Source organism: Dromiciops gliroides, chromosome 2 (assembly GCF_019393635.1).
Source record: "Dromiciops gliroides isolate mDroGli1 chromosome 2, mDroGli1.pri, whole genome shotgun sequence".
Classification (NCBI taxonomy): Eukaryota; Metazoa; Chordata; class Mammalia; order Microbiotheria; family Microbiotheriidae; genus Dromiciops; species Dromiciops gliroides.
Window position 1 is genome coordinate 463,911,314 of NC_057862.1, and position 27,523 is coordinate 463,938,836.

The 27,523-nt window shown below is 38.2% G+C and overlaps 1 protein-coding gene across 2 annotated transcripts in view; it reads left to right on the forward strand.

Moving 5' to 3' along the window:
* The window catches only part of YWHAB (tyrosine 3-monooxygenase/tryptophan 5-monooxygenase activation protein beta), a 124,924-nt gene extending 98,414 nt beyond the window's left edge, over positions 1-26,510 (forward strand). For both annotated transcript variants that reach the window (XM_043980100.1, XM_043980099.1), the window contains exons 2-6: positions 16,144-16,446; positions 19,818-19,941; positions 23,710-23,873; positions 24,797-24,892; positions 25,465-26,510. In XM_043980100.1, coding sequence (XP_043836035.1) covers positions 16,147-16,446; positions 19,818-19,941; positions 23,710-23,873; positions 24,797-24,892; positions 25,465-25,521 — 741 coding nt within the window. In that variant the 5' untranslated portion in view covers positions 16,144-16,146 and the 3' untranslated portion in view covers positions 25,522-26,510. The remainder of the gene's footprint in view (positions 1-16,143; positions 16,447-19,817; positions 19,942-23,709; positions 23,874-24,796; positions 24,893-25,464) is intronic.
* The last annotated feature ends 1,013 nt before the right edge of the window (positions 26,511-27,523 follow it).

A 27,523-nucleotide genomic window follows, 5' to 3' on the forward strand; every position in this document is an offset into this window, starting at 1 on the left:
AGCCACCCACCCACCCATCCACCCATCCACCCATCCATCCATCCATCCATCCATCCATCCATCCATCCATCCATCCATCCATCCATCCATCCATCCATCCTTTTCTTTCCCTCCCGGAGTGCCCCTAGCATCCAGCCTGCCTCCACCCCCGCCCGGGCCTCTCGGCCCAGCCATTCCCTTTCGAACCTGGCGTGGTACCCAGGGACCAGCTGGGCCCCGAGGTCAGTCTGCTTGCGGCTTGCTGCCCGCGCCCCACGTTTTCTGCATTGAAATAAACCTAATTGTTTAATAAAATGCGAGTGTTTTTTTCATCCCCAGCTTCTAGGTTGGCCTACTGTCGGTGAGTAAGGGGTTTAACCTTGGGAGGCGCAGACGGAAATGAGCTCCCACCCTCTGCTTTGCAGTAAAGCCATTTCATCGTTCAGTGGTTATGGGGTTCTGCCAGTGCACTTGATGTCGTTCAAAGCCCAGAATTACGATTGGAATTAAGAAAATGCAGATCTTTCAGCAGATTGAGTAAAACGCATTTCCAGTAAAAATGACTGAGGAAAGAAAATGGCACGTTTTTCTCTGAGGAGTACTAATTTAATAGCTAGGGGGGTTTTATTTGATTTTTGGTTTTGCCTGGCAGGCACCTACCTATTCAGGGCTCAGTCACGTTTTGGGTTTGGGATTTCGATGAGGGGGAAATATATGAAGTGGGTAGCTTCTCCGGCCCCCCACCCCTTTTTTCCTTCCCCCGCAAGGCACTGCCTTTGGCAAATGGAATCTTAATATGTAATGGGTTTGTGGTGGCAGATTTATTAAGGTTATCAACCCACCTGTAAAAACCTACACTCCTCCTGGCCCTAATTGCACTCTCTTTGGTAAGAATAGATAGCATCAGACTCTGATTTTACTTGCCCTGTGTGGGTGGATGGACTTTGGCCAGATTTTGTGAATCTGGAAGCCAGAAAGAAAGCTGCTGAGCCGGAGCAGAGAGGTCAAATATGCATGCAAATCAGTGAAACTTCATGTAAAAACCATTTTCATAGACATGAATACACGACAATCTGGGGGCTTGAGAGTTAAGTTTTTCCTTTCAATCTATATGAATGTGAAAGGCCTTGTGCTATATGCTACAGATTTCTCCCAGTATATGACCTTATTGTCAGCTAGAAAATTTCCTCCAGGTCTTGTCATTTTTCTTGAATTCCTCCTCAGAGGGTAGCACAGGAATAGCTGAGGATAAAACCATATGAATTTTTTATTGGGCTTAAACTAATAAGTTTAAGTCTGACCTCCAAACATGAAAGGCCAATTCACTAATTACTACTGGATTATAATTCTCAGCTCACTTTGTGAGATTAGACACTACTAACCCTTCTTACAGGATAAAGAATTCATAGGAATTGTGATTTGGCCTATACCACACATCAAGTTTTCATGGTAATCATCATAATTAAGTATTCATATCAGCAAGTGTCAGCCCCAGAGTTATGGTTAAAATTGACCTATCATACAATTGTTAGGGATATTGATAACCATTTTAGAACCAGAACATTATAGAACAAGTGGAACAACCTCCACAAAGCAGACTGGGTAAATTCCTAAGTAGTCAGGCTAATAAGAGTTCCAGAACTCAGGTCACTTGTAGCAAAAAATGGAGGTTACGTATTAGATGCCATCTTGCCTTCAGCTGTGATCCAGCCCAGTTGTAAACATGTTGCTTTCACTGTGTATAATCAGGAGTTTCAGGTACTTTTGTATATTGGTACAGATGTTTCTTTGGCTTGGGATACCTTATCTCTTGAGACAGGGCCTGACTTGAGTCTGGAAGACCTGGGTTCAAGGCCTGCCCCTCTGACATTAGTTGTGTGACTCTGGGCAAGTTAAACTCTCATAGCCCCACATGGCTCTTTGAGGCTATAAGTTGTTGAATACTTGCTGATCATCAACATTGGTTGAGAGTTTCCTCCCCAGGAGTTCCCTATACTGTGAAGTCACAAGTCTGAATTAAAAAAATCCTAAACTTTTATCCCATTGTAGATATTAGCTAATGGGGGAGAAGCTTCATTTTCGGATCTTCAATTTAACCAACAAGTCATGGTCAAATTAGGCAATTAGACATAAGAATAGCATTTTTTCTACTTTTAGGATTTAAAAAAAATCTATTCTGTAAAAGAATATTTGGAATATCACTTTACCTTCTGGCATACATCATCCCGTAAGTGGTACTGAAAATAGCATCTTCATGATCAATCGATCAATTCCTGGGGTTAGGAAATTGTACTCGTCCAGCCACTCTCTTTTCATTAAATAAGACAAGAAACCAGCTGGACAAGCACTGTAGCTCAACACATTGTATAGTACTTTAATATGAATAGCAAATGATTTTAATCCTTGGTGTATTCTGTTAAAATACGGAATTGTGTTTAAGCAAGAAATTGTGATTATGAAGATAAAATCTATGGGGAACATATGGGCTTTGTCTTTCATAGGGATTCCTGCAGGGTTCTGGTGTGTACTAGGAATGGGGGCTGGGGCAGCATCTACTGACGGTCAGCTTTTCAATGATGCAATTTTCTTTTTTTTGGGGGGGGGGGAGGACACCATACTGTGTGGAATAAAGCAGCAATAAATTTGTCACTTTTTTTTTTTTTTTCGGGGCAATGGGGCTTAAGTGACTTGCCCAAGGTCACACAGCTAGTAAGTGTCAAGTGTCTGAGGCCAGATTTGAACTCAGGAACTCCTGAATCCAGGACCAGTGCTTTATCCACTGTGCCACCTAGCCACCCCTTGTCACTTATTTTTAAGCAATTCTTGGCTTATCAGAATCTAATAGTTTATTTTGTTAGCCTCAGAAATCCCATGTTCTTTTCTATTGAAATTTGAAGGTATGGACACTGAGCATCAGTTTTTCTGTACTGGCTTGCTTTTTTCCTTCATGTTAAATTTCTTACAAATGTTTCTGTTGGAGGAGATGCCCTAATAAGCATTGTCATTTAGCGGAAAGTGCATTGGACCAAGATGTACTCAGCTTCGTAACAAGCTCACTTAGACTAAATGATTGACTTGCTTACCTAAAGAAGGATAGTTTCTTATCCCCTACCTTGGAGAAAGAATGATGCTTGTAACATGCCATAAAGTCACAGAATGTCAGAGTTGAAAGATCATCAGGTCACCTCCCCTGTTGAAAAAGGAGGATCTGAGTCCCATTGAGGTAAAGTAACTTGCCTAATGTCACACAATAGTTAGCAAAAAGAACCATTATTCCTGACTTCCAGTCTAACACTCTTTCCTATACTATAAGGCCTTGAACAGTATATTAATGTTAGAGAAAGAATTGGCATTTGAATATCCCTTAAAGCTCTTTTCACCCATTAGCATTTAGTCCTAACAACCACCAGAGACTGGGATAGGAGTGGTGATGCAATGGGAACAAGCACTTATTAATTGTCTGCTGTGTTTCAAGCACCATGCTAAGCACTTTACAAATCATATCTCATTTGATCTTCACAACAACCCTATGAAAGAAGTGCTGTTATGATCCCTGTGTTATAGTTAATGAGACTGAGGCAGAGAAAAGTTAAATGATTTGCCCAGGATCACACAGCTGCTAAGTGTCTGAAGTTGTACTTGAACTCAGTTCTTTTTGACTCTAGGTCCATTACTTTCTCTACCTTACCACCTAGCTGCCTAAATAGTATGGAATAGCTATGTTAAGGGATTTATTCTAGGTTACACTGTTGTTATTGTTTGTCCTTCATTCTCAAAGAGGAACATGATGCCATGATTTGCAGTGAATTGGATTTAAATGAGGGAGGGCTGTCAAGGTCACCAGCCTCACTCTCCTCCAGAACCATCTGGGTCCAGTGGCAAGATATACATCAGAATAATTGGAGATGGCCCCAGATGTTTAAGGCATTCGGGGTTAAGTGACTTGCCCAGAGTCACACAGCTAGCATGTGTCTGAGGTGAGATTTAAACTCAGGTCCTTCCAGCCTCAGGACTAGCGCTTTATCCACTGCACCACCTAGCTGCCCCTTTTAGGTTACATAGTTAATAAATAGAGCAAAGACTTGAACTCAGATCTTCTGACTCCCAAGACCAGTGTTCTTGCCAACTTACTACAACTTCCTCCCAAGCCAGAGAGACCACAAAAAACTAGCTGTGTTTTTGGCAACCTTCAATAATTGAACCTAAAATGACTTTTTGGTCTTAATTATATCATCTGTGATCTATAGTATAAGCTATAATAGAAAATATATAATCTTTGCTAACCTAATTTTAGTTTCCCTTTATTTGTAAGTAAGCTGCATTTAACTTTCTAAGGGGAATACTTAGTACCTTAGCCCACTTTTCCTGCCTGTTCCCTTAGTGACTTTTGTGTTAAAAACCAATAATCTCACAGCTTTTTCTCCTAAAATGTTTTTTAATGTAGACACATATATCTAGTTCTAATACTTGGAAAGAGATGAAAAGGATCAATGACCTATTTAGCATCCAGAGAACAAGTCATTCCAAGCAGACTGCAGGTCAGTGAAGATGGCTTAGTTTATTAATCTTGCCAGTTTTCTATATATAATGCAAGTTTTTTTTAACCTCTGTGCTAGTTAATTAGTATATTTTATTGTATTTTTCCCCTCCTACCAAGTTTCCACAGGGAAAGCTATTTCTGAAATGCCTTGACCTGCTAAAAGTATTCAAAAGTAACTGTAAAGCAGGTATGAATACCATCAAGTATTAGGGTTTGCCCCTAGATGGGTTCCCTTAAACTGTTTTGACTATAGTATTTGTTGATCCTTTATTATATTCTTTAAGTCTCATTTTAATGTTAAGGCTAAAGAACTGCCTTCGTCCTTTCTCCATAGGAGGCAGCCTTGTGTCATGGAAATAGACTTCAACTCTGGGTCAGTAGAACTAATTCCTAGTCTTGGCTCTACTGCTCTTTAGTTTTTAGGCAATTCACTTCCTCTCTCTTGGGCTTTAGTTTAGCTGTCTTTAAAATAAGGATGTTGGTCTAGAAAGAACAGACATCAGGAATATTTCCAATTATACTTTGAAACTGTTTGAATCAGTAGAATCTAAGCTTCTTGAGGCCAGAGACTCTTTTTCTATATATCTCCAGTACTTAGCATGGTGTTTTGCTCAAAAATGCTTAATAAATGCTAGTTGAATTGGATTGGATTGGATCTATGACATAGCCATTGATAACTGATCTGAGAAAAACAATGATCAAATTCTAGAACTGATTACAGATGCAATCTCTGTGGAGGGTTTTATGGGTCATGCAGTCTATTTGGGTATACTTGTTTGCTATAGGGATTAAATCTTTGTCATGAAAAGTTAACAGTAGTGTCCATGTATGAGTAATATATGCAAACAGATTGCACATTGATGTGCAAGAGAGCATGTCAGTATTCTGAAAATCTAAAAGAAAGCTGGTACTCTTTCAGTGGTAGCAAAGAATTGGAAATTGAGGGGATGCCCATCAATTGGGGAATGGCTAAACAAGTTGTGTTATATGGATATAATGGAATACTATTGTGCTGTAAGAAATGATAAGCAGATGGATTTCAGAAAAACGTGGAAAGATTTACATGAATTGATGCTGAGTAAAATGAGCAGAACCAAGAGAACATTGTACACAGTATCAGCAACATTGTGTGATGATCAACTGTGACAGACTTAACTCTTCTCAGCAATGCAGTGATCTAAGACAGTGCCAAAAGACTTATGGTGCAAAACGTCCACATTCAGAAAAAGAATATCAGATTAAAGCATACTATTTTCACTTTTGTTGTTTTGTTATTGTTCTTGTTTATTCTTTCTTGCATTTTTTTTTTCATTTTGTTCTGATTCTTCTCTTACAACATGATTAATGTGGAAATATGTTTAACATAATTGTAATGTATAACCTATATCAGATTGCTTGCTGTCCTTGGGAGGGGGGGAGAGAAAAATCTGGAACTCAAAAAAAATCTTTACATGTAATTTGAAAAATGATTAATATAAATAAATTCTCAAAAATAAAAATGAATGAATGGGGGCAGCTAGATGGCGCAGTGGATAGAGCACCGGCCCTGGATTCAGGAGTTCCTGAGTTCAAATCCGGCCTCAGACACTTGACACTTACTGGCTGTGTGACCCTGGGCAAGTCACTTAACCCCCATTGCCCCGCAAAAAATAAATAAAAAATGAATGAATGAATAGAAGAAAGCTAGGTTTGAAATAAGGTAGGAATAGGTCTCAAAAAAAGGCCAAGTGCCACTGCTGTCTTTGCTTACATGAGAATTTCGAGGGGGGGCGTGGATATGTGCTTGTGCTCGAGTGTGCCCGACCAAACAAGTGTTTGTGAATATGATGAGAGACATAGAAAGATAAGATAACCTTAGAGACAGTTTAGTACAGTAGAAAGAGTCAACATTTAATTACCTGTGTGCTCATGGACAACCATGGGCAAATCTCTTAATCTCTTTGGATATCAGTTTCTTTATCTGGAAATGGGGGTAAATCATACCTGTAATACCTATCTCACAGAGTTGTTAGGAGGAACAGATGACAGAAAATGTGGGTAAAGGTCTTTGTAATCTTAAAAGCGCTGTATAAATGTCAACTATCATTATTATCCCTCTAGATATTCTTTCTTCCATTGCTTTCTATGCCCTTGCTCTCTCCTGGGTTTGTTTTTGTTTTAGGTTTGTTGTTTTTGCTGGATGATTATTCATCTCCCACTCGTTAAGCATGGTTGTCCTCCAAGGCCTTGGCTTGGACCCTTCTTTCTTTGAAGATGATCCCATCAGTTTCTGTGGATTCAGTTATCTGTAAACATGTGACTCCTCAACTTATATATCTAGCCCAATTTTTTGTCACCTGTTTGCTGGATATCAGATGTTCCTTTGGCATCTAAAACAGAACTCATTATCTTCTCTTAACCAAACTTGCCTCTCTTCTAAATTTCCCCATTTCTATTGTCATTGCCATCATCCTTCTAGTCACAGTTATGTTTGCAGCCCACTCCCCATATCCCACCAGATGCTAAGGCTTTTCATTTCTATCTCCACAAAATCTCACATACACTTCCTTCTCTCCACCGGGTTGCTACCCTGTTGAGATCACCATCACTTTTCACATAATTACTTACTAATTGGTTTCACTTTTTTCAGTCATCTTCTAAATCTCCTTTTGCATAGCTGCTAAATTAATATTACTAAGACATAGGTGTGACCCCTATATTTTCTTGCTCACAGATCTTTCTTGCTTCCCTATTTCATGGATAAAATATAACACTTTCCACAGTCTGACTTCAATCCGTGTTTCCAAACTTTGCCCGCTATGCACTCTAGTTAAAGTGCCTTTACCAGCTGTTTCTAGAACTCAGTATTCCATCTCCCATTTCCATGTTTGCATAGGTTATCTCACGTTCCTGGGATGCCTTCCTTCCTCACCTTTACCTCTTAGAATCCTTAGCTCCTTTCAAGGCAGATTTCAGACACCACCTCCATAAAACTTTCCCTAATCCTCTTCTCCCCAGTTACCTTTATATATGTTCTATTTTCTTAGTACAATGCAAGTTGCTTGAGGTCAGGGACTGTTTTGCTTTTGTCCTAGTGCCTAGCATGTTGCCTAGCATGTAGAAGGTACTTATATGTGTGTGTTGAATCATTTTTAGCCTATTATGCTCTAATGTTGGACAGACAAATATGAGTTTGGGTTAAAGCATCTCTAATAATATGTCAAATATTTTTGTATGCCCCAAACTCTGCACCTATTTGTAAAACTAATATATTTAAATATGTGACTGAAATTATCTAGTTAATCAGCAGATGGTGTTTTTAAAAACAGTATGCAGTCTTAATGGATAGAGCATTTAATGCCAAAAGACATCAGTTTTATTGTCATTCCTGCCAGTGATTCATTCTGACTGTGGGCAAATCACTTAATCCTTATCTTTTTTTTTTTTTTAAGTTAAATTTTTCTAATTGAACACACATTTAGTAGTGATATTTATTATTCAGTGGAACATGGGCAAGTGTTAGGAGACTGCCTCTTCCCTGCTGAGGAGAACTTCCCAGATTCTCAGTGTTCATTGTATGTGGCAGAGAAACCCACAGTACTAGAAACTTGGTATTTTAGATGACTAACCTCTGTTTCTAATAATGTCTCAAAAATCTGAATGGAGTAATAATCATTATCGGGTTCTTAATTTTGTGTGTAGAAAGGAACACATTTTTAGAGTGGGTGTTTTCAGTGAGTGATTTTCTCCCACTAGCACACAGAAGAGCCAGAACTCTTCAGATTTTTCTGGCTAACACCCACAAACCACCTGGTCGTTGTGACTTTCTTGTACCCTTTGCAGTAGCAAAGCATTGGTTTTTCTTCAGTGTCCTGAATTTCAGCTCTGTAATCTTTGGTTTAGCATGCTATGGATTATTGAGGACAGTACATAATAAAAATGTTATTTAATGATTTTAACTCAAGATTTACTACCAATTGCCTTTCACCAGATTGACCTCTTGATCATCAGACTTTAGATCCTCCACCAATTTTTTCTTTCCTATCTCTTCCTCAGTCCTTTAACCTTACAGCCCTCACCTCTCATTTTACCTTCTGATTTATGTTCCCTTCATTCTGTTCTTCTCTTGCATTGTACAAATATAAGTTGCTAAGTTATTATACTTAAATCATTTGATTGACTGAACCACAAAAGATCATAAACTTACTGTCAGAAAACTGGGGTTGGGGGGGTGGGAATGGGAGGGGGTGATTCAGTAGGATGAGTCAGTGATACAGTTGTTTGGATAGGGATGGAAAAGGTCAAACACAAGTTCATCAACTCTGATGTTTGTTGGATCTGTGCTTGGTTTGGGATAATGGATGACTGGTTTGAATATATAATTTCTTTTTTCCTGCTGTTCCTCAACTCTGCCAAACCCATATCCCGTAGACCTTTGCCAAGATTTACCTCTTGTATGCTGAAGCTTTTTCAGGATAACCTCAGGTGTCATTGACTTCTCCTGAATCCCTATGTATTAGCTATAGGTAAGGTCAATTCACATTCATCCTGTCTTGACTCTTCCTTTGGCCACCTGAAAAATGGATTGAACATGATGTAATTTTAAAGTTCAGAATTCTATATCTACGGTGAAGGGTTGGGAAAAGGAGATATTTAACCTCTACATTTGTGCTGTCCTTTGAACTAGATTGTATTTCAAGAAAATCTTACTGTGTTGATACGGGACATCACTAGAACCAGGAATTTCTGTTTTTCTGTAGCAACATTTTAATAGAATAGCTTCTTCTTGTAACAAATGCTTTCCAGCCCTCTTTACTTGACAAATCCAATGGCTGAAAATAGAGTGATGCCCACCAGGTGGATGTACCTTATACAAATAAGTCCTACTCTTAAACATATGTGTACCTATCCTTATGTTTGCCACTCACATGGAAAATGGCTTTGACTAAATGCAGAGCTTGACTCCTGCTGCCTCTAATGAGTATATTTGTCTGTTTTGGTATCCTGATGGTATGCTGTATTAGTACCAGTCCTGATGACTAGGCTTGAGCCTTTCAGAGTTTTCTAGGAAGCAAATTAGTGCTCCCCTATTGGTGCTTTTTTATTATTGACATCTTTGGGTCAGAGTCCCAAGAGTGAACAAGGCCTTGGTTATGAACCATCACAGTCTGTCAACTGAAAGTTCATTTTTTAACACATAAATAAGACTTAGTTACAGATAATCATCAACCTGTGCATCCATTTTGGAGAGGATTGATAGTTTAAGTTCTTTCTGTCAAAGTGGTAGCATCATAGATTAAGGTATTCTGTCAGATTAAGGTAAACTGTTTCTTTTCCCAGGAGGTCCAAACTAGATTTCTGTTGTCTTAAGTAGCAGAAGAATAGAACGTTAGTTCTGTTAACATTAGTTAATTTTCTTTATACATTGCTGCTGGTCTCTATGATCTGAAACAAGATTATTTGTTTGCATCATATGTGTTCAGCATTGATTAGACAGTGATATGGGGAGATGTGGAAGAAGTCAAGGAAAGTGCCTTTTAGATGGTGAAACTTAAGCTTGGTTCTAACGTATATATAATTCCTTCCTCATAATAAATATAAATATTCATTGAATTGAAATAGGGGTAGGGGATTCCAGGTAGAGGAAAATATAAGCAAAGGAATGGAAGTAGCTCATGCTTGGCATGTTCATGGGACTATGAGGAAGCCTGTCTGATTAAAGATGTGGAGAGTCATGGAAGATGAGTTGGGTGGCTATATTGGGACCAGATGATGGAAGACCTTGAAGTCAGCCAGAGTTTAGGTGTGAGTCAGTATGGTATTGTAGAAAGAGCAGTGAAATGGGGAATGTATGGATTGGTAGTACTTTGGTATCCCTGAACCCAGGACACTTGGCAGTATCTTTATTATCCCAGTACTAAGTTGAGAGGCCTGTAGAATGCCATGAGACAGAAAATGCATTAAGTTTTTTGCCAATCAGGCTGTGATTTCTGAAGTGATTGTTTCACTATTTGGGGGGTGACTAGGGGAGAATTACATTATTCTTCCCTTGTAGCTTGAGAATAAGTCCTTTGGTATAATGAGAATCTACCACTTGATTCCCTCTTACTTTGTTTTGCTATTATGCCTTGATTAAATGCCTTGGTTTTGGGGGGCAAGGAGAAGGGGAGAGCTATTATATTCAGGAGACCTGGAGTTCAGTCCTGGCTCTGTGTGTGACTGTGGACAAATTGCTTAACATGCAAGAGCCCCAGCATCATTTATAAAATGGGGGGGTAGTTTTTTTACATGATCCACCACACAGTTGTTATAAAGATCATGAGATTACAGTCATGAAGCCATTTTGTTAACTTTAAAGCAAATGTAATGTATGAAGGCAGTAGAGATTCTTAATGGGTATTTGAGTAGAGAAATGACAGCATGAAAATAACAGGTTTAGGAAGGTTAATCTGGCATGTATTTATATACAGGAACTTTAAAAGAAAATTGAAATACAAGGAAAATACAATGAGTACGGGAAGGATATCAGTGTTTTTGAAGAATAGGTGCATTGAGTTTGTTTTTGAAAGAAATGAGTTGTACTTGGTATGACTGGTATAGTTTGGTTCTTTTCATTTGAAATTTGTTCAGTTACTTTGTGTAAGGTGAGAAGTGGTATGACATAGTGGATTGAGGGTTGGCCTTGGAGTTAGGAAGATAGAAGTACATACAGAATTTGAGATTTAATTTTTTTTTTTGACAGCTAGCATTTATATAGCATTTTAAGGTTTGCAAAGCATTACATGTTATCTCATTTAATCCTCACCCTGTAAGGTAGGTGCTATATATGATTGATCCCCGTTTTACAGGTGAGAAATTGAGGCCCCCCCCCCAGGTTAAGTGATTATGATTAGCCTAGGATCACACAGCTAGGAAGTGTCAGAGGCCTGATTTGAACTCATATCTTCCTGACTCCCAGTCCAAATCCTTTGTTTACTTCATCACCAGTTGCTTTGGATCCTGTAGGCAGTTTTCATAATAATGATAATAATAGAAAAAGAGTATTTTAAAGAATACCGGGGTAGCTAGGTGGCACAGTGGATAGAGCACGGCGAGGACCTGAATTCAAATCCAGCCTCAGACACCTAACAATTACTAGCTGTGTGACCTTAGTTAGGCAAGTCACTTAACCCCAATTGCCTCACCAAAAAAAAAAAATACCTGTAGTATTTCCTGTTGTATTATTAGGGATGGGCATTATCCCATGTATTATCAACACAGTCATAAATACTTAAATGATACCTAAGATCTCAGAATTTGAAATTTAAAAGGGACCCTAGCATCTATTCTAGTCCAACCTATACCTGAAAATGAATTTCCATTGTAAGTAACATACTTGACATGTGTTCATCTAACCTCTGCTTGAACATTTTAAGTGAGGGGGAATCCACCACCTTTCTAGGCAGCTTATTATATTTTTGGACAGCTCTAATTCCTAGAATGTTTTTCCTGACATTTAGCCTAAATTTTCCTATTTGAAACTTTTACCCATTGATCCCAGTTCTGCCTACTGGGGCCAAATAGAATAAGATTTATCCCTGGGTTAGGTTTGATGGGTACCTGATTTACATCCAGGTTTTTTCGCTTGGATTTGAGTCTGGTTTTTGATACATATTAACTGTGTGACCCTGGATAAGTCTTTAAACTTCTTAGTGCTCCAGACAACTTTATATAAGGTGTAAATCAGTTACTGATCTGTATTGGTAGAAGGGGGTTTTCCTCACCAGGAGTTCTGGACACTGATGAAATCAGAAAAAAAGAAAGTAATATAAAATACTGTGATAGCTACTGTTTAAATTCCCATATGGTGAATAATTTCATTGTTCCATACTGTCTTGTTTCCATGAGTGCTCTGATAGACAAAGTAGTGAATCTTTCAAGATCCCAGTATTTATCTATAGTTTCTAATTTACAGGTGTTTCTCTACTCCCTTTGTCCCTAGCCCAGAATAATTATGAGTTACTTCAGAATGGCAAATTAACAATCATTTAAACTTAATGTCTTAGCAGTGCTCAATTTTGTAACCTGGTGATCCTCCAGGGAGAGTATGGTATAGTAATGTTAGATTGGGTGTTTAAAGACCTTTGTCTCAGCCCTGCCTTTTTTTTTTTTTTTAAGTGAGGCAATTGGGGTTAAGTGACTTGCCCAAGGTCACACAGCTAGTAAGTGTTAAGTGTCTGAGGCCAGATTTGAACTCAGGTACTCCTGATTCCAGGACCGGTGCTCTATCCACTGCGCCACCTAGCTGCCCCTCAGCCCTGCTTTTTACCAACCTATATGACCTTGGACAAGTCACGTCACTTTTTTTTTTTTCAGGGCAATGAGGGTTAAGTGACTTGCTCAGGGTCACACAGCTAGTAGGTGTCAAGTGTCTGAGGTTGGATTTGAACTCAGGTCTTCCTGAATCCAGGGCTTTATCCACTGCACCACCTAGCTGCCCCCATGTCACCTCATTTTTCTTGACCTCTATAAAATGAGAGGGTCACAACTGCTGGGACTATATCTCAAGTAGATTTTTAAATGCTACTTCTCCCAAAATATTTATGATAGGATTTGTAGTGGTAGAAAAAAGAATCCTGGATTTAAAGTGATTTAAAATTAGGGGCAGCTAGATGGTGCAGTGGATAGAGCACCGGCCCTGGAGTCAGGAGTACCTGAGTTCAAATCTGGCCTCAGACACTTAACACTTACTGGCTGTGTGACCCTGGGCAAGTCACTTAACCCCAATTGCCTCACCCCCCCCCCAAAAAAAAATATATATATATATAAAGTGATTTAAAATTGATATTGAATGTAAGGGAATGTTATTACCCCATTGAGGAATATAGAACAACATGGGAAAGCTGATATAAATCATTGCAGAATGAAGTAAAGAAAACTAGAACAGACTACACAATGACAACAGTAATGTAAACAACACTAAAAGACAGTTGACCTGATTAATTGTAATAACCAATCTCACTTCTATCTTAGTAAAAATGTGTGTGTGGCACGAGGGAAGGGAATTCTGTGGATTATAAAATGTGAAATACACTGTCAAATACTGCTTCCATATTTGTTGGTTTTACTTAAATGCTTTTCTTTATTATGAGGGAGGGTTCAGTGGGCAGGGGTTAGCAGTTAAGTGGTTATGATAGGTTTTTTTTTTTTTTTTTGGTAGGTAATGGGGGTTAAGTGACTTTCCCAGGGTCACACAGCTAGTAAGTGTTAAGTGTCTGAGGCCGGATTTGAACTCAGGTCCTCCTGAATCCAGGGCCGGTGCTTTAACCACTGTGCCATCTAGCTGCCCCTATACTTTTTTTTTTTTAGGTATTTTTTTTTAAGCCTTAATAAAATGAGGGCAGTTCTCATAATCAGCAGTTCTCAACCTTTTTGGTTCTAAGACTCCCTTTTAAAAATTATTCAGAACCCCAAAGAGCTTCTGTTTATGTGGGTTATAACTATCAACATTTACCATATTAGAAATCAGAACATCTCAACATTATTATGAAAATAGTTTTGACCTTGCTAACCTCCTAAAAGGGTATCAGAGATCCTTAGGGGGTACCTGGAGCACACTTTGTGACCACTGAACTATATCCAGTCTTATTTGACATGTTACCTAGGGTTTTAAATCTAACTCTTAACTTTTGGTATGTACTTATTGAGGGGACGTGATGAGAGGGTGGGAGACAAGTGGAATAGAGAGGTTTTAAAAAACAAAACAAAAACCTGATACATCTCTACCTCCTTGGTTGAGAACCAGGCTTACAGCTTCCTTTAACTGAGTGGTCCACATGCTGGAAATAAACATTCTTTGGTTCAGTTAATAATAGCACAGAATAGTAGCACTTTCTAACTCTAGGTCTTTTAAGTCATAAAGTCATAGTGACACTTAAAAAATTTATTAAATCAAGTAGACCTAATGCCAGTGGATTGTGTTTAGATGTAAACATTATAGTCAGTCAGCAGGTATTTATTAAATGCTGTATATTATATTATGATATATATTTAAAACTATGTGCTAAATACCATGCTAAATGGCACAGATTCAAAAAAGGGAACTCACAGCTACATTCCTGTGTACAGTTGATGTGGAGATAGATATTATACTTTGTGTAAAATTGGTAAGAGACAACACTGTATAATGGGAAGACTACAAGATGTGGGCATCAGAAGACTGGTCTTAGGCTTCACTTGGCTTCACTCCTCATTTTTTGATCAGATAAATCATTTAAATTATGAACCTCACTTTCCTTATCTATAAAAAATTGGTCTTGAATATTTGTGTGACCTACCTCATGGGATGATTGTGAAGCTAGTTCTTCATAAAGCAATAGAATTTAAGCTCCTTAAGGGTAAGGAGTATTTAATTTTTGGCTTTGTTTGTTCAATGATTGGCATATTGTAGGTGCCTAAAAAGTGATTACATAACACTTGTTGTTTGTGAGTTGCTATTTTTATATATAGTAGCTATAGATATAAATGAAATCAGTTTGGGTAAAAGTTGAGACCTATTTTGGACATAGAGATGAATTGGGATTATAAGGTATAGGATAGCACCAGACATATATAGTAGCTAAGCATTTTATTATAGAGATACTATCTAGGGGCAGCTAGGTGGCGCAGTGGATCGAGCACCGACCTTGGATTTAGGAGAACCTGAGTTCAAATCCAACCTCAGACACTTGACACTTACTAGCTGTATGACTCTGGGCAAGTCACTTAACCCCAACTGCCTCACCAAAAAAAAAGGGGAAGAAAGAGATACTATCTAGAGTTTCTTCCCTGATATTTAAGATCAAATAGAAGATCCACGTGGTCCATTTTACATTTTACTGAAGCCCAGTTTGGATTAGTAACTTGCCTATAGTCACATGACTGGTAAATGGTAGAGTCAGGGATCAATTCAGGATCCTCTAACTCCTAGCCAAATACTATTTTCACTATACCACAATACCCATCAATGCAGAAATGTATTAAAAGATACACCGCTTGAAAATTTTTGTCACTATACCCTTGTTTGCAGTCAGATTCAATGTTAAATCTAGGTGTAATAAATATACTTAAATTTTTATCTTCATACCCTTTCTGTTGTATCAGCTTTGATCAAAATCAGTCTTCTCTCTAAAGTTATCTGGGAACAAAAAGATGTAGGAGTTGCTAAATAGGTCAAGTTGAATGGATCTAGTATTATTTGGTCATTTTCCAAATAAATGCATATTTGGATAGCTCTACTGTCTTCTGTCATTACCTAAGAAAGTTTTGCGAAAGACCCTCAAAAACACTTAACAGGTGCTAGGACAGCATTTGGAACCTTGGTTCTGATTGTAGTTTTGCCACTGACTTTGTGTTTGACCTTGAGCCTTGTAATGCCTTCCTCTGTAAAATGTGACAGGTTCAACTAAATCTTTGAAGTTCCTTTGAGCTCCAAGATTTTATTCTACATTTCCATCTGGTATTAACATTCTGTGTCTGAGGTTCCCAGCTCTAATGGTCTATGTTCTATGAATCAAAGTCCCTTCTACCTCCAACATTCTATGAAACCTGTTAGCTAAGAAGTGTTCAGGTTCATTCCCTGTAGTGTCTGGCCATCTAACATTTATTCTTCTGTATCTTTGCCTTAGGGAATGACCATGGATAAAAGTGAGCTTGTGCAGAAAGCGAAACTCGCTGAGCAGGCTGAACGTTATGATGACATGGCTGCTGCCATGAAGGCAGTCACTGAGCAAGGGCATGAATTGTCCAATGAAGAGAGGAACCTCCTTTCGGTAGCCTACAAGAATGTGGTAGGTGCCCGACGTTCTTCCTGGCGAGTGATTTCCAGCATTGAACAGAAGACAGAGAGGAGTGAGAAGAAGCAGCAGATGGGCAGAGAGTACCGTGAGAAAATCGAAGCAGAATTGCAGGATATCTGCAATGATGTTCTGGTAATAACACTAGTTAACATCTGCATAGAGATGAAAAGTTTATAGAGTGCATTATTGCAACAAACTGGGGTATTTGGTACAGGGTTTATTGTCCCCATTTTACAAAGGAAGAAACTGAGCTCTTAAGGATTAACGGCCACATCGTATAGCTAGTAAATATCAGAGTTGGGACTCAAACCCACATCTTCTGCTTCTAAAATCCTTTGTTATTTCAGTTACTTCATGCTGTCTCCACTGGTAATGATCTGGTTTCTAATTAGATTTAAGCTTCTGATTATATTAGAAACCTATGGAAGCATTTGTAACCAAATTTGGAGCCTTATCTTTTTCCCCCCTTGTTTACTTTGTAGAGTATGTTTGATTTTATATTTTAGGATCCCATTTTCCTTCCTACTGTAGGCCTATCCATCAGAAAAGGCAGCCTTTCATCATCATCTCTTCCTCCCCAGTGAAGAGTTAAACCAAATAGGAGTTGAGAGAGAGAGAAAATAATTAGTTTGCTTACCATTAGACTGATAATGTTATCCCCAGCATGGAGTGAGAACTTAAAATTCAAAAAAGCATTCCAAAGCCAAATATAAATGTTGTGAGGAACCACCTACTCATGGGATCATTTGTGTCTATTATCTTGGTATAGGTAATTGAGCATCTATTCAACATTTTGTTAGGTATCTACTGTACAAAAAGTACTGTGCTTGTCACCAAAGGATGACATAAAGGATGAATAAGACATTTTCTCTGCCTTTGTGGTGCTTATAGTTCAGTAGGAGAATGTGTCACATACACAAATAATGTATTACTGTATAATAACTATAAATGTGCTCTTTGCATATAGGGAGTACTGTCTTTGGCAGAAACATAAGACCTGAAGCAAATACTGCCCCACATATCCAATGAGAAGAATTTTATAAGCATACTAGTGCAAAGTCTTAGCATGGGTTCATTGGTCTTCTCTGAGGATGGCTCCCAAACCTAGACATAAAGCTCTGGTCTATTTCCTAAAAAACATCAGTGACTGCTGGACACCTCCACTGGAATGGCTCACAGTATCTCAAACTCAGAATGTCCAGAACATAATTTTTACCACTAAACTTGCCCCTTTAAATCTCTCATTTCTGTTGATGTCACTTCCCCCCTTTCAAATACCCAGTTCCCCATCTTTCAAGGGATACTTTATTTTTCTCTCCCTCATCCTCTGTATCCATCTAGTTGCCAGATCTTGTCAAATTGATGTCCACAACATCTCACATCAGTCTCTGTCACCTGGCTTTATCACAATAGCCTTCTAATTGATTCTTCTTTTAGTGTTTCTTCTCTCCAGTCCATCCATGCAGCTGCCAAATTAATATCCCTAAAACAGAAGTCTGACAGTGTCATTCTTGAAAAATCTTTAGTGGTCCCCTGTATTCTCTAGGGTAAAATAACAAATACTTCAGCCTGAGATTTGAATCCCTATACAGTCTGGTTCCCAATTACTTTTCCAGACTTATTATTACTCCTTTTTGCATACTTTATGTACCAGCCAAACCAATTTATTGACTGTTGACTGAACTTAGCATTCTATCTCCCGCCTGATGCCATTATTTGCACAGACTGTCCTGCCTGGAGTATACTCTTTTTCCAACTCTGTCTCTTAGAATCCAAGCTGAGCTCGGGTGCCACATCCTACATGAAGCTTTTCATGATCCTTTTTTTCTTCTCCTTTTTCCCATTACCTTATATTCACTTATCTGTGTGAATATCTTGAGGGTAGAAATTGTTTAGGTTTGTCTGTATTTTGGTTCCTTGCTAGTTGATGTTTGATAGTGGAAGAATTGAGGATGAAACTGGATTCAAATGAACATTACAGGCAGCCCTGAAGGGGAAAAGAAGTCATCATCTCCGATGGTGGACCTGTCCCTGAGCCACTGTCCAGTTACAAGCAGGTCAGGGTCTCAGGGAGTTTATTGTACCCTAGGGATAGCTCTGCCAATGACAGCTTCCTTTTTAGAAACTATACAAAACTTCTCTGTCACAAAGGGAATGTTCATTTTCTCTGCCCTCCATGGTATTCTACTATATATGTTACCAATATTGGGCATTAAAATTACTGTTAAACTTTTGCAATTTGCCCTTATTTTCCTTTTCAAACTAGGAAACTTATGTTTGAACAACCTGAATCAGGCATTCGTGTTGCCTAAACCAGGCTTGAAAGTTGTGGCCTTGCCCTGCTACTGGCTTTTGGAAATCACACATCCCTGTGTATGATTGTACATTGGAGGTTGTGACCAGGTTGTTACCTTATAACACAGGCCACTTGACTTGTCACAAACTAATTGCTGATGGGTTGTGAAGAATGGAATTTTGGAGCATTTTGTACTTGGGCCCTAAGAAGCCTTACCTGCCTTGCCTACCTCTAGTCCTAGCTCTGATCTTGAGTATTTTATTTTATTTTATTTTTTTAATGTAGAATTCTATTTTTTTTCCCAAATTACATGTAAAAGCAATTTTAATGTTGATTTTTAAAACTTTATGGAGCAGCTAAGTGGCGCAGTGGATAGAGCACTGGCCCTGGATTCAGGAGGACCTGAGTTCAAATCCGACCTCAGATACTTAACACTTACTAGCTGTGTGACCCTGGGCAAGTCACTTAACCCCAATTGCCAAAAAAACAAACAAAAAAAAACCCTTTATGTTCCAAATTCTCTTCCTTCCCTACCCTTCCCCCCTTAAGAACACAAGCAATTCAATATAAGTTATACATGTGTGGTCATGCAAAACATTTGATCTTGAGTATTTTAGCACTTATATTTCAGGAAGGCGCATTCTCCATAAAGCTTGATTGAACTCCTAAGGGAATCCTCAAATGGAAAAGGACATATTGAAAGAAACTTGTAAATTATCTTTAATGGAAAGTGTGTAGTCTCACCATTTTTTGACCTGGGATAAAGGATTCATTGAAATCCCAAAGTTGGAAGAGACTTTAGAAAACCTTTTTTAGGTCAATAAATCCCTTATTGGGTACATGAATCCTCTCTATGGTATTCCTAAATTAATTGTACTCTAGCCTGTGTTTTGTCCAAAAAGTGTATCTTTAAAATAAATCACCAAAGTTGATTCTAACAAGAAGTGATTTGTTGCTTTAAAATATCTTAATTCTAAGGGGCAGCTAGGTGGCACAGTGGATAGAGCACTGGCCCTGGATTCAGGAGGACCTGAGTTCAAATCCGGCCTCAGACACTTATCATTCACTAGCTGTGTGACCCTGGGCAAATCACTTAACCCCAATTGCCTCACTAGAAAAACAAAACCAAAAAAAAATCTTAATTCTATATTAAAATAACATCAATAAGATTTCAAATCCTTGATCTTGAATTTGGTTGTCTTTTCAGGAGCTCTTGGACAAGTACCTTATTCTCAATGCCACACAACCAGAAAGTAAGGTCTTCTACTTAAAGATGAAAGGTGATTACTTCAGATATCTCTCAGAGGTGGCATCTGGAGACAATAAACAAAGTAAGTGATGTTTTAAAGAAAAATAACCAAGATTGGAGCTACTATAGTGTCTTTATCAGATAGATTCTTGGGACCTAGTTTGAATCATATTGTGTTTTAGGAAAAAATACTTATTTGTTTACAGAATTTGGAGGGGAAGGGTCACAGGTGTAGACTATGGAATTTATTAGACTTTTTGTTGTACTGATTTTGTTCATTTATTTTCTTTTCCTCTTTTAAAAAAACTCATAAGGGATAGCTCTTTGGAAGTAGAGAAGGGAAGGGATATAGGGGGAAATATATGGAATGTAAGAACAGAATATGTCAGTAAAAATATATATATTCATGCCTACTTAAATAGGATCTTGTTCAGTGCGGAAAATATTGGACTTAGAGTAAGGAGAGACTAGAATTTAGACACCTTACTCTGATATTATTAGTCATTTGACCTTAGGCAAGTCAAAAATTTCTTAAGTCTCAGTTTCCTAACTGTAAAATGGGGCTTAAAATACATGCACCATGGGGGAACACCAGCCCTGGATTCAGGAGGACCTGAGTTCAAATCTGGCTTCAGACACTTGACACTTAATAGCTGAGCAACCCTAGGCAAGTCACTTAACCCTCATTGCCCCACAAAAATTAAAAATAAATAAATAGAATAGAATAGAATAGAATACATGCACCATTCACCTCCCAATCTTATTTTGAGGAAAGTTAGAATAAAAGCTCCTTTAAGGGCAGAGATTATTTTAGTTTTGTCCTTGTGTTCTTATGTTTAGCACCATACACGGCAATATAGTAGATACTTTAAAATATTTGTTTATTAACTGATTCAAGTGCTTTATAAATTATAAAGCACGAAAAGTATGAACACTTTGTAGTATTCAGAATTTCAAATGACCCTGAAAATATGTCAGCAGATACTCAAAACATTGAAGTTTATACTGAGTGTTAAGCTAATCTACTTGTTGACTTTTCAGAAATGACAAAAAATCTATCTCATCGATGAAATATAAGTTAAAATCTTCTAAAATTTTATTTTCTCTCTCCATCGTGAGGGAACACAAAATTCTTATAATAAATATGCATGGTCATTCAAAACAAATTCCTTTCTTGGTCATGTCCCGAAAAGTGTCTGTCTTACTCTTCACCAAGTCTGTCACTTCTCTGCCCCAGAAGTTTAGAGCATACCTAATCATCAGCCCTTAATGGGAATTGGGGTTGGATGCTGGGTTTTAAATCTTTCAAAATTGGATAGAGCACCAGCCCTGGAGTCAGGAGTACCTGAGTTCAAATCCGGCCTCAGTCACTTAACACTTACTAGCTGTGTGACCCTGGGCAAGTCACTTAACCCCACTTGCCTCACTAAAAACAAAACAAAAAAAAACCAAAAATAAATCTTTCAAAATTGTTTGTCTTTACAGTGGTGTTATATAAATTGTTCTCCTGTTTCTGCTCACTTTACTCTTTCATTTCATATACATTTCCCCAGGTTTCTCTGAAACAGTCCATTTAATAATTTCTTATAGCAAAATAATATTTCATTACATTCATATACCATAATTTTAATAGTTAAAATCTGATTTAGTAACACTGCTTTCAGAAAATCTTATTTGGATGCATCTCTTTTTAGAATCGGGGTTTTAGCAAGTTTTTTGATAGCTTGAAATCATCAGTGATGGCTAAGATAATTGGCCCCATTTGTTATTAATTGGTAATGACACTATGACCTCATTCCCTAGGTCAGACTATATGCTAGCTAACTAAAGTTAATTAATTTGCGCCTATTATTGCTGTGCAGGATATTAGCATTAATCCAGCAAATCTCAAAATGTATTGTATTTTTGTGTAATAACCAATTCTCACTAATTCTAGCACCTGAAGCCATGCAAGGGTATATTCATTATCAGTTTCGTGGTACTCTTGTACACATTCAGTTGAGTGGCAATTGTGTTACACTACTTAGTATCTCAGAATTAGGAAACATACTTGAATTGTTTAAATACAATCCACAAAACTTAAAAAAAAATTAGAAGCCATCCTCAGACAGATAAAACTTTTATGTTTAATATTTAATATAGGGGCAGCTAGGTGGCTCAGTGGATAGAGTACCGGCCCTGGAGTCAGGAGTACCTGAGTTCAAATCCAGCCTCAAACACTTAGCACTTAATAGCTATGTGACCCTGGGCAAGTCACTTAATCCCAATTGCCTCACTAAAAAATATATATATATATAAATGAGTAGTCTCATATAAGGGCTATCAAGATACTGAGATCCACATCATGGGAGTTGTGTTCTGTGATGGGATCCTGGGCAGGGGTGGGATTGGCCAGACAAAGCTAGATGGCACAGTGAATAATAATATTGGACTTGGATTCAGGAAGCCCTGAATTTGAATCCTGCCTCAGACATTTATTAGCTTTGTTGTGACCCTAGGCAAGTCACTGAACCTCCCTCAGCCTCAATTTCTTAATCTGTAAAATGGGGATAATGATACTTCATGATATTATTTTGAGGCTCAAATGACAACCTGTAAATTGATTTGCAAGCCTTAAAGTGCTACATAAATACTATTACTGCTATTGTTATTTTTAATATTAAATTGGTTGCCAAAGCCCAGCAAAAAGTTCTGCCATAGTTTCTGTAGCTTCTACATGTGTTTTGTGTGTGTGTCAGCAGTAAACTTCAAGGTTTAAATATTTGTCTTAATATATACACAAATTATGCTCTGAAAACATGACATTGGCTTACAAACAAAAATATTTGTTAGCTAGATTGATAAGAAAATGTTTAAAAGCATTTAGCAAAAACATTAGTCATCTCTGACCTTGGAAACTTGATTCCATTTTTAAAATATTACATCAAGGCAAAAACTACAATTTAAGTTTTCTTGAATCCCTTATCCAGAAATACTCAGAAAGGAAGATAGAAGTGATTGTTCGACCCTCACCCCATAGCCCCCCAATGGCTGAGAAAGCTCCCTAAGGAACTGAAATGCTAATGTCCAGAATGAGTCCAGGTACTTAGCCATATAAAACACCACCATTGTTAACTATGCAGCAACAGTAATGGTAGTATAAGAACCCTGTAACTGTTCTGGACACACTGAAGAAATGCAGTAAACTGTTGGGTGTTTTTGGCTACTGAAAACCAGAAACTATAGTATCCCTAAGGCCCAAAATACTTCATTTTTTGCTAAACTCATTTCAGTGGGTTTAAGGCCAACTGAAGTTGTTATCCAGTTTTAATCTTGGGCTAAAAGCTAATTGATAATTTTCCCCAAAAACAAAACACAAAGAAGCCCAAATTTTATTGTCTTGTGTTGGCTGAAGATTTATCTTGTTTTTTGTTTGGGGGGGGGGGGCGGTGCGCTCGGGGCCGGTTCAGGGAATAAAACTTTGGGTAGGTCATTCTGGTTGTTGATCCTCAGTCATGCTTTGTGCTATTGGAAGCCATTGAGCCTTTCTTTCTGGACCGGCCTTTCAGAAATGACCTAAAGTACATTTCATGGATGTATAACTTAGCTTCTGTGGACCCACCACTCAGCTGTCCGTTTTGAAAGAGATGTGTAGCAGGGGGAGGCCCTAGACTTTCTAGTATAACCAGTTCTACCAGCACCAGGCTGTGGTAGATGTCACTGGTCAGCTACACTTGCGGGGAAAAGATGTCACCAACTTGGCTAAAACAAGTTTGACAAAATATTATCAGACCAAGTGAGAACTTAAGTTATGATGCTGTTAACTTGTGAATGAATGCAGCTTTAAAAAATTTTTTTTAATCTTTTCTAGCCACAGTATCAAACTCCCAACAAGCTTACCAGGAAGCATTTGAAATTAGTAAGAAAGAAATGCAGCCCACACACCCAATTCGACTTGGCTTGGCTCTCAATTTCTCTGTCTTTTACTATGAAATACTAAATTCACCTGAGAAAGCTTGCAGTCTGGCAAAAACGGTGAGTGGGCCCTTTTCATGTTTCTCAGTAGGTCACTGACCAGCAGGAAAGGAGTGTTTCATAACTTACTTTTTTCCACCTGAAACTTCTTTGAGGTATTTCATTGACACAGTCTTCCATGAGTTCTTTGGGGAGGAAATGTACACAACCTAAGGGCTGAATGTTGCAGACGTGCCATTGAGTCATTTGAGACTGTTGGAATGGAAGCTCAGGTGGAGCAGCTTGGCTGTTTCTCCCCTGGGGCTGAGTCAAAGGCATGATCTTCATCATACCAAGAAGTGAAGTCAAATTAAGCTAGTCTAACTAGTTTTTGCACCCTCGCTTCATTACCTCCTGTGATCTGTTTTAAATAACCTACCTGCCCCTTCCATATAGTTGAAATACTCTTCAAAAAATGCACTGCTACTTTAGAACGTCTTTAAAATGGAACTTGGAATTAAAATGAATATTGAAAAATGTTCAGTTATGAATTAGATTTAGGAGGAGTTTTATAACTACTGTTTCCGTTCAACACTTCAAAGATTTTAATTTCATCAAACTTTCTATCCATGCCTTTGACCATTAGATCATGAAAGAAACTGAAAACATTTGTATAACTCAAATCTAGTGGGCCTGGTAGAAAACACATGCTGTTAGCAGTGTTTCTTGCTGGCTTGCAAGCAAGAAGCTAGTTCTTGAAATGTTTTCATCTAGGAACTTTGTGGTTTAGAGATATCTTACCTTTAGAGGAATGATGACTGTAAATGTGCCTAAGGGGACATTTGCTAATATAATTAGTAAGGAGTATCATGGGCTGTCACCAGATTCTAAAAGTGCAAATGGAGGACTGCTTTCATTATTGTTTTGGCTAAGGAGAAAAGTGAATTTAACTAAGAGAATGTTTGCCAAGGAATTCTGTGCTAAATCCTTGTAGTTTGTTTTAGGCCTTTGATGAAGCAATAGCTGAACTGGATACACTGAATGAAGAATCTTACAAAGATAGTACTCTGATCATGCAGTTACTCAGGGACAATCTCACTGTAAGTATTATGGCTCTATGGATATCTGGATTGTACTTTGGAACACTTTGCTCTCCCAACTAATTCTGTTTAATGGCACTTCCTATGAGTTTCTTTATCACCATTTTTTCTAGAGGCTGGAATCCTAAAAAAATTATTAACATTATGTTAGCAAGATCTATTGACATTTGGTGTAATAATAAAAGATAAATAAGGCATTGCGTAAGTGAAGTATAAAGTATGCTACAAGATCAAATAAGAAATTATTTCTGGGTGAGAGGGGAGAAGAATTGGGGGGGAGGGGACTTCATGAAGGAAATGGCCTTTGGGTTTTGAAGAATGATTAAGATCAGCAACTAAAATTGGTTGGGAAGGACATAGTCCCAGTGGAGGGAATAGAATGAGCACAGAGGTGTGGAAGTAGGAAAGAATGAAGGCACATTCAAGATACTATGATTTGTATAAAATGTGAGGGTAGGAAGTAGCAGAAAAAGGGATTAGGAAAAGTAGGTTGAAGCCAGCTTGTAGAGAGCCATGAATGTCAGACTAATTGCATAAATGAATGCAAACATCTTTCTTTTTTCTTCTTACAGTTATGGACTTCAGAAAACCAAGGTGATGAAGGGGATGCTGGCGAGGGAGAGAACTAATGGCTATCATGCTTCACTGTCTGTTCAATATCACTCTGTACCCTACACATATATCCCTTTGTGCGACAACGAATCGTACGTCAACTTTTCACAACCTCAGCATAGCAAAAAGTCCGTAGGGTGAACAGTTGGTGTTTGTATCAAAAACTGAGATTGGTAAAACAAATAACGATGGCATTCTGGAGTTTGATTCTGATTAACATTGACAGTTAGGATTACTGAGTGTTTCTCTTTTTCTCTCTCTCTCTCTCTCTTTTTTTTTTTTAAACTGAACACTGTGATTATGGGGTTTTGTAACTTAGCAGAACTCTTACTGGTAGAAAAAAAAAGTAGACCTGAATTATGTGTGACTTTTTTGAAAGTTTAATCTGATATCCAAATAGTCAAAGTACAATTCTGTTGTAAAGTTGTACAGAAAGTTATAGAGATTATATTGTGACACTGGGATGAGGAATGAAACACCCATCTGGTAGTATTCCAGCTCATTGACAACTGAAAGTGATTCCACCTATTATTTGGGCTTCAGATTTCATCACTTTGGGCTGTTTATAGTCCAGAACCAGTGAAAGCCACTGTCACACTTTTCCTTTTCCTCTGGGCAAGATGGACCCCTGACCTCCAAATTCCTTTGTGACAGTCACCTGGATTTTGAAGCTGAATAAGGTCTAATGCACATATAACCTAGAATCATGGGATTTCTGAATTGGAAGTACCTCTCAACAGCTATCAAGTATATCCCTTTCCCATAGCAATAAGTTACCAATTTGCAACTTATGCTTAAATAGTGGAATCATCCTTTAATTGTGACAAGTGAGCTGAAGCAAGAAAAGATGCATATTTTATGAATGGCCTTATCTGTTTGCTGGATATTACCTTTAAGAATAATGTACTTACAAGATTGCCTTTCTCTAGGAAAATTTAAAACAAAAAACCTTTAGGGTATTCCCAATTTAGAACTCAAAATGCAGTCTCCAGCCATTCTTTCCACACTGTCCTCTCTGCCTATTAATGTAATTTTTTCCTTCAGCCTCTTCTTACCTATCTTTTTTCTTTGTGGATTCTGTCCTTCTGTATATTTTTGCTTCACTTTTTGTGAATATATGGGATGGGGGGGGGAGGGGGGAGGGGGGAAGGGGAGTTTTCCAGGACTTGTGGACAGGCCAGAACTGCAGGTGCCACCATTCAGTCTTCCTCCAGTTCTTTGAGCATATGCTGCTCTTAAGTCATACCCAAAACCTGACTTAAGTCAGTGTGTAATAGTTCCCATTATTTCCTCCTGGAATGCAGCCCCACCACACTTGTTAGTACCTGATGTCAGGTGTGCCCAAATGAGACCCTATCATTTACAGAATGTTGCATGAACCATGCACAGGAAAGGACTTCAAGCATCCAGGCCTATCGTCTCACAGCACCGTCTCGCCACCTTAACATTCCACTGAGCTGTCAATGCCATCTGTTTGTCCATTGTCTGCTAAAACAAGTAAAATTCATGCACTGATTTAAAAAAAAGAAAAAAAAAGAAAAAGAAAAATCACAAAAACACTCCCCCCTAGCTGAACCATTGTGCAGTTAGTCCTTGGCGCTTGATCAACGCAGTAGTGAATGTGGAACCGAGCCTGTCTGTATATCTGGTAGCTCTTTTTTGCTTTGTTTTTACTGACCAGTATTCTGCCTAACGTTTGCTTCTGTGATGGGTATATTGCGTAGCACACACGTGGTTGTGAAAATAGTATAGCAAAAACAAAATCCCTGGTTATTGATGTACTAGATTTGTGTCTGTCTTTTAAACAGTTCTAGTTTCACCTTACATGGAATAATCAGGAAGAGTGTAAAAGAATTCAAAAGTGAAATAAAAAATTTTATCAGTTAAATCAGGCTTGTGAATAATTGCTTTGGTTTGTTCCCTGGTGAAGATCCGTACTTTTGGAACCAGCTAGTTACCCAGCCTTTGGTGTCATAGAACCTGTTTTCTCTTCTTCCACTGAGGGCGTGGCTTTTTAAT